Source organism: Aythya ferina, assembly GCF_964211825.1.
Source record: "Aythya ferina genome assembly, chromosome: Z".
Classification (NCBI taxonomy): domain Eukaryota; kingdom Metazoa; phylum Chordata; class Aves; order Anseriformes; family Anatidae; genus Aythya; species Aythya ferina.
Window position 1 is genome coordinate 42574745 of NC_140299.1, and position 8318 is coordinate 42583062.

The following is an 8318-nucleotide window of genomic DNA, read 5'->3' on the forward strand; positions in this document are numbered from 1 at the left end:
ACATCTGTATACACATACCAACAGAGCTCAAGTAGCAAAACCTGTATTCATACAACTTTTCCAGCATGATTTTACACTATTAGCTCCAGGCACAGCTAGAGAAAGATCCAGAAAACAAAACAAAACAAAACAAAAAAACCATAAGAACATAAGTCGGTAATGTAACATCAGAAAGTGAGCGTTTGCTTGATTCAGCAAGCTCCAGGTTACTACATGAGAAACCACTGCATTAAAAAAGTAGCTGTAACAGATACCAGACGGGACTCAATAATATATACACCGTACGCGATGAAATGGAATATCTTTCATCTCTTCCCTGTGATCCCTGGCATAGTCCCAAAGGTAATAATCGAGTAAAACCGCGTTGATCTGATCGCGCATGTCTTGACCCTTCTTCTCGTAGAGCTCCAGCAGGTGCTTACAGATCAGTGCACAACACCAAATTGAACAACCACGGATCTCCACCTCCTCTTTATCTCCAGACTGGAAAATGGTTCCTGCAGGACACAATAGACAGCAATGCAATTACATTCGGGAGGCAGCAGTCCAAGGATATCCTGAATTTTCTCTTTTTATTTCACGTTTATTCTATTCTGGGACTGCAGCTTTCATGAATTACAGTGTAACTACTGTGTTACTGTACATTTTCTATTGCTCACTTTAACATTGCCATATTTTTAAGTTTGCCTTCCATTCAATTGAAAAGCCATCCTGTATTCTAAAAGACTGAGTTTAAAAGCAGAACAAGACTCTGGGTTACACTGCACGTTATATGACTATTTTGTTTGTAGAGGATACATTAACATAATTCCAAATGTGTGTACGTTCTGCAAGGATAATTCTACTCTTTACAAGGATCAAAAATTAAACAGACCGCGTAGACAATTTATCTTTTCCATGCATCCTCATAAGGCCATTTCCATCTTGGCTGTTCAAACAGATCCTGTATCTCTCTCTCTATACACAGACACACATGATATACAAACACAAACATTAATATGCATACATATGCACACATATATGTATGTGGCCAGTTTATTAAGATTCATGGGCTATTGCATTAATTTGTTTATCTTGCTGTGTAACTTTAAAATGGCATAATGGCAGTCCTACTTATAAATACACTCATTTTGCAGTGGAGAAAAGGTTGGTTTCTGTTTTCATTTGTTCAAATTTCTAGTTACTAAGTACTGGAAGATGTAACCTGTCCTATACAATTATATTCCTTAAAAGCAATGGCATGTATTTTTTTTAAGTGGACATTTATGGTATTACCTTGCTTGTCCCTCATCTAAACAGCAGCTGTTGTTTCGTACAGATAAACAAGAATCCCCCTGCTGTTATATGTTCTTTAAACTTCATAAAGAAATTGCTGCTTCTATTACTATCTAAACTTCAAAATCACAATGGTACTCATGTTGGAAAGTGACTCTGGCAACAGTGGTTGTTTTAAAACTCGGAGATCAACTGCTTGGAGTCTCTTTAATTCTGTGCTTAATCCAAGGGAGTTAGATCTTCATAAAAAGTAACCTTAACATTTAATTTGAAATCACTATTAGAGAAAGAATTCCTTTCTGTTACCTGACCACTACAAAAGTACCAGTTTCTTGGAGGGAAAAAAATATATAAATATATATATTTTAATAATATATAATATATTTTAATATATTTTAATATATTTTAATAATATATATTTTATATATATATAATATAATATATATAATATATAATATGTATAATATAATATATATATTTATAATATATATATAATATAATATATTATATATATATATAATCCTCAGAGAGAGCAAATGCAGTATCTTAAAATCAGCTTTTATCTTACTCTATCAAAACATGATTACTTGACATTAGAAAGGAACAAACCTTCTTGTAGTTTCTTCATTAGCTCTTCGGAATACTTCATTGCTTTTAAGTGAACAAGAACTTGAGGAATTCTGTAGTCAGCAAATATAGTCAGACTAGAAATGTCACCAAAAAAGCCATCTCCCTTGCCTTCCAATACACTCCATGTATCAGCCACAAGTATTTGTGCCCGTTTGTAGAAAGAAACCTTTTTTTCCTGATGAAAGAAAAAAAAAGCAAATTGCTTAAGTGCCAGAGACACATCAAGAAACGCAGAAAATGGCATCTCAAGAGAGACACGTAAGTTAATGTTGTTCTAGAAAACACAGCCCAAAATATTACTCAGTTAAGCAAAGGTTACTTAACTAAAAGAGAATAAAAGTGCAATACTGTAAATACCTTAATACTTAAAAAATATTGAATCACAAGCAGGTATCAAGTGGAATCCTCATTAAAAGAAAAAAAAAAAAAAGGTAGATACTGTTGCCATGGAATAAAAAAATACTTGTATTAAAAAATGCTTGGATATCAGAAAACAATGCTTGTTTATTTCCACTTCATGAGCACTGGCTGCAATCCAGCACACTAATTCTTTTTGAAACCCTAGAATTCATCCAACATCCAAGCCTAACTAGGAGGTATTGGATTAGACAGTTAACATATTACGTTAACTTATCCCAAATGTTAAGGAAATAAAATTTCGGTGAAAACTATAATGAACAATTCTCAGTGGTGTCTAGCATACCTTGCTAGTTAAGGAGGAGAGATGATAATTAATTTCAGTAACTGGTGTATTCACAAATATTAGATGTTCTTACAAATAGACCCACACATAGTGTTTATTACATGTTGTGGTTTTTTTTGCTGGTGCTAACCCTGAAAAACATTACATGCTTTATGACTACTCACAAGGGGAAAAACTAATGCTGTGCTATGATCTGTACAGAGCTGAGGCTTGTATTCTCATTACAAACAAAATGCGCAAATGTAAACCTGCACCTTTCAGAAAAAAAACTGAGTGGATTATGTCCTTTTCTTTGCTTTATAGCTAGTACACATGTCATTTTCATCTTTTGAAAAAATGTCCTTAACAATATCATGCAACCGAAATGGTTAAGCAAAAATACAAGTAGATGGGGATTCTACTTATTTCAAGCTCTGTTCCACCACTCTTCATATAGCCACAATTTAAAATGGCATTTTAAAAGTTCATTTAATTTTACTTGACTGCCAAGATGCTACAGGCTGAAAACAAAGTTGATTGTTTGTCGTTGAGTGCTATTCTACAAAAACGTTGAGAACAAGATGTCCAGCTGCATTTCACAGAACAACTTCTGTAAACATTTTGAAAACTTTCCACTTCATTCCCTTCTTGATGTAGATGTACAAACTTCCTTCTAGAAAATACTGCATTTTGTACATGTATGCTAAATAATAAAATACCACTTGAGACTCACAACAGGAAATAAATAAATGATTAACAGACCAAATTCCATTGTAGCTCCTACCATCCTGAAGCTAATGAAGACCAAGGACATTGCTCTTCTAATAGTATATTTTCCAATATAGTAAGGTACAGATAACCCCCCGGAACACAGTATTTTACAACAGCAGAAGACAGACTTCAAGCAGAACTTCTCATCTCATGCTGCAATTTAATTTGGAAGAAAAATACTGACTGGGACTCTTCATAGAGCATATGAATTTATGATTTCATTGTTTCAATTATTGTTAATTTTTATGCTGCACAGATCTTCTAGAGTTTGTGTAAATTTCCTATATGAAACAGACTATGAAGCATTTCCAGTTAATTTTCCCAATATTCTTTTCAACAGATAGCAAGCATGGAGGTGGATGACACTAAGTGTCAAAGATAGTGTAATTTGTCCAATCAGTAACGCTGTACCTGATGAACTATACTTCTTTTCTGCAACATCCTCACATTCCAGGAAAAGCTACCAAATACGGGGACACTTGTGTCTTCTCTCCACTACAATGAGCCAGTATCAAGAGGCATAACTAATTCTGGCCTACTGACATTAAAAGAAAGAAGGGGTATTGTGCTGGCAGATATCAAAATGCCATAGCATGGCTAGGAAGAAAAGCAGAGAACAGGAAGATCATGAGAATTTTACCACCTCCATCACAGGTGATGGGAAATATAAAGTACATACATACAATATGGATGACTGGAAGCCCAGAAGGACTCCACTGTTTGTCAGAACATGAAAAACCTGACACACAAGTATAGCATAGTCTAATACTTAAACTTCTGCCAGGATTCAAATTCAGCACAGCATCTTAATATGAAATATCCATATACAGGCAAAAAGGCTTCAGGGATTTTGGTTTGCAATTCAGTTTTCAGAAGCAAAAGAACATTGACAATTTATATAACTACATTCAGGAGTGTGTAATTATGAAAAATGTTTTGTGCACATGTTCGATAAAACATACAGCCAAAGAACTGTCTTAAATTTACAAGTTCTTCTAGGAGGTCAGATTACAGGAGAGCTATACTAGTCTGTGATAGTGTGGATTATTATTATAGTACACAATTTGTTTTACTATCATATATGTATTTTTATTACGGAGAGTCAGTGAAAAACACTGGCTTGTTGTTGGATACTTCATCCTATTTCCAGTTCCCTCCTAATCCTCATAAGTACAACTTTGCTTTTGTTAAAGATCTCAGCCTGCTGCCATAGAAATAGTTAGGATAACATGATCCACGTCACCACCTCAGGATAGGTGACATCACTGATTTTACACGTGTTGTTTTTAATATTTTTCAACATAAGTAGGGTGTAAACCTGGTCTGCATTATTCCACCCACCTTCAAAACACCTTCAATACAGCTTGCTTAGTGAAAGTAGAAAAATAGCTTCTGTATTCATGCAACAGGCTTTACTACTATGTCACTGCTTACGGTCTGGGATCATTTTTGGAACGGCTTTTCAATCTGAAGTCTGCTGCTTCTTTTAGGGAGCCTTACTTTATAAAGTATTTGGCATCATCTCATGAAACACATTACATCAGTGAATACAGTCACAATAAAGATAAGAGAATATTCTATTTATCACTTTGCCTGGAAAATAATTCCTTTTACATCATTATTATTACAATTGTAATTAAATTACTTCATATGTAAAAGATCCCTATAAATTAAACTAATAGCTCCAGTGATTACTCACAGAGAAACCCTGATTTTTCATGTTAATATAGTATCTTTTTTCATAGCAGGAGACAGAGGAAAATCTAATGATGCCACCTATTCAACAGCACATTTAAGTGAATAATGCTATTAGCTCAAAACTCCACTGAACGGTGTTCTAGGGATTTATCTTCAAAAGACTGTACAAACTATTAGTATAGGCACTAGAATAAAGTATTTTGGTGATCTGACAGCTGAACTGTACGGATGACAAACAGAGTGCAGGAATAGCTACATGTCACTAAGGCTAAATAAAAATCATGCCTGTGTAGGGAAAATGAGACACAGAAAATACCAAACATACTCTTATTTACTTCTCACCAGTTTCTGTCAGGAAGACTGCTGTATAAAGCTTCAGCACACTGTCAACTCTGAAAAAGGTGTGACATCTGGGGTTAACTCATGTCTGTAGTCATTTGTGCAAGGTCTGTTTAATCAACAACAATTCATGTGATTCCCAGTTAGCTGGGTATTTTCACTATACTACCAGAGATTCATTTACATGTAAAGATCCTCAAGGTAAATGAAGAAAAATTGATGGGACATGGGTTGAGGGGTAGCAATTTAAGAGGAAAAAAAAAAGATTCTCACTTTTCAGGCAGAAGTTATCTCATATATTACACATATTATAAGGCATACAATGTAGTTATGATCTAATTGGGAACTTGTTGTACATCAAAATTACAACAGAGTGAAGATGACAGAGAAAGCATATGAAAAACTGGCTCTCCTCTGGTGAAAAAAAAAAAGACTCATCATTAGAAATATGCTCCTGACTGTCAGTACTCAGTCCTTAAGATAATGAGGATTCCTTTACTGTTAAAAGATAGATCGATTTTGTCTTCAGAAGTTTAAATTGACAGAGAAATGAAATCTCAATAATTTTATCGTATCTTAACAAAATGTGTATCATGGTCCAAGCGCATTATTTCAAAAGCTGCTTTCACTACCCATATTACCTACAATAATTGATATAATTAAGATCGACCACTTCAAAGTCTGATTTTCCTTCTGCTATATAGACCAATCCCTTTACACTTTTGAGGCAAAATATTAAAATAATAATTTTCTTTCCTATTTCCCTTGAATTTTACTCATGAATTCCACTGAAGTGTTTCTGTTCACCTTCCATTTTCTGTATTAAAAAATGCCAGCATTTTTTAACTAATTTTACATCAATTCTGAAATGACTATCCTTTCAGAAAAAAAATACTCCATAGCTGACCTAAAAGCTGTTTTTTATAGCCACAGTCAGAAAGGAATAAGGGAATAAGTTCTTACCAAAGGAGATTCAACATTACAGCTAACTTACCTCAAATACGGCCTCATCTCTGTAAGAAGGAAAGTTTTCCACCACTAGGCGTAGTAGTTTCTGGGCACTGTTCTCACTCATTTTAACACAGGTGAGAAAGGAGCCTCCAAACTTCTCCAGAAGAACCGTTCCACTTTCATTCAGCACCCGGTGCCTCTCTTCGATCAAAGGCATGGGCACTTCTGTGTCGGAGCGCAGTACATGTCTGACTTGGTCAAGCGTCATGGTGGCATAGTACGACGCGCTGGTAATAGGTATTCCTTCAGAACAATAAAAATAAGATGTTTAGGATATTGTACCACACACGCTGTGATTACAAAGGAGAGCGTTCACACCCTTAGTAAGATATGGAAGGCCTATCAGCTCTTGAAATTGACGCTGTTCTGTGACAACCACACAAACAGGAGTTTTATAACCAGGTTTGTGTTTGTTCTCAGCGCTCCCTCCTCAGATAAGGATTTCTGACACGTAGCTGCAGCTTCTTACTTTTTACACGCAGCCTTCCCTGACAGATTTTTGTCGTTCAGTACCGCGTTTACTACATCGGCACACACCAGCCAGACACAATCATTCGCAGCCGTATTTTATATCCCCGCTTCTCGCTGTGTATGTATGAAAAGGGCCTCAGTGCACACTTTCCTCGCACTCTAGACAGACAGAACTGTCCTTAGCCCCACCACCACCACCCACACCCGTCTGCGTGCATTGTAAGTGCGCTGTGCCATCCAGCAGCCATGTCGCCGCTCGACGCCCCGCACTAACCCTCGTCCAGCGCCCTGTTGACGGCGGCGCAGAGCGCCCAGTACCCGCTGTAGGCCGTGCCCTTGTACTTCACCAGGCACTTCTGGTCGTCCCGCTCGGGCCAGAAGGAGAAGTTGAGGGTGTCCACCAGGAACACCCAGCTCACCGCCTCCTCGCTGGCGGCGCGGGGGTTCAGCTCGTGCAGCTGCTTCCAGCCCGCCAGGCTGAAGGCGGCCGAGGGCACCTTGTCGAACAGGGCCTCCGCCACCCTGCGCGCCCCCTCCTCGGACACCGACACGTCCCGGCTGCGGCCCGCGATGAACCGGGCCGACTCCAGCGGGGTCGGCGGCGCCTCCATCGGCAGCCCCGTCCCCACGGGGGGCCGGCGGCGGCGGCGGCAGCGGCAGCAGCACGGCGCGGCCCAGCCCCGGCGCTGCGCAGGCCTCGGGGCCGGCCGGCGGCGGGGGGAGCGGCGGGGAGGCGGAGATCTTCGGGGATCCGCTGTGCTTGGCGGAGATCCGGGCGGCTGCACAAACAAAAGGAGGCTGGCACGCCTGGCGCCTTCTCCCCCTCCTGCAGCCGCAGCCCGCGGGCGGCACACGGCAGCGCCCGCCTTCCCCTTCCCCTTCCTCCCTTCGCGATGTTGTGTAGACCGCCCCTTTCCGCGGCCTGCGCCGGGCCCCTCAGTCCCACAGCCGAAAAACGAGCTGCTGCTGTGCTGCGTTTCGTGTTTTTTTTTTAAAAAAAAAAAAAAAAAAAAAAAAAAAAAAAAGAGCTGCGCATACTTCTACCCACGAGGCCTGCCGCCACGCATCGATCTCGCACCCTCCCCGCCCTTCCCCCCGGATCTCACAATGTAGCATCCTGCTACATGGATGCTCCCACCCCGTTAAAAGTTATATAAAAAAAAGAAGTAATAAAATAGACCAGAGGGAGAAAAAGAATCCACTCTTATTCTCACACCCATCACATCCACATATGCAACATTCCTTTGAAGTTTGTAAACAGTTTTATTATTATTTAGGAAGTGAAATTAGAACTGGTAAACTATAAATACAAACGCAAAGGTATTACATGAGATATCCAGAGGCTTCATCTTTTTTAATTTCTCACATATTTCCTACGGAATTCAACATACAACAGGGAAATCAAACAAGGTTAAGTTTTGAATACAATGAAAAACAAGTT

The 8318-nt window shown here is 38.9% G+C and overlaps 1 protein-coding gene across 1 annotated transcript; it reads right to left on the reverse strand.

Moving 5' to 3' along the window:
- Window positions 1-27: 27 nt before the first annotated feature.
- On the reverse strand, window positions 28-7852 carry QNG1 (Q-nucleotide N-glycosylase 1). The gene is made up of 4 exons (XM_084505300.1): window positions 7152-7852; window positions 6390-6649; window positions 1885-2080; window positions 28-497 (listed from the first exon to the last, which is right to left on the reverse strand). The coding sequence occupies exons 1-4, from the start codon at window positions 7486-7488 to the stop codon at window positions 265-267; spliced, it is 1026 nt and encodes a 341-aa protein (XP_084361426.1). The 5' UTR covers window positions 7489-7852; the 3' UTR covers window positions 28-264.
- Window positions 7853-8318: the final 466 nt, after the last annotated feature.

Coding starts and splice junctions, on each gene's coding strand:
- QNG1 (XM_084505300.1), bottom strand. CDS start 7,488: ATGGAGGCGCCGCCGACCCCGCTGGAGTCGGCCCGGTTCATCGCGGGC. Junction 2,081..6,389: donor GAGATGAGGCCGTATTTGAG/GTAAGTTAGCTG, acceptor TTCTTTCATCAG/GAAAAAAAGGTTTCTTTCTA. Junction 498..1,884: donor AATGAAGAAACTACAAGAAG/GTTTGTTCCTTT, acceptor TGTGTCCTGCAG/GAACCATTTTCCAGTCTGGA.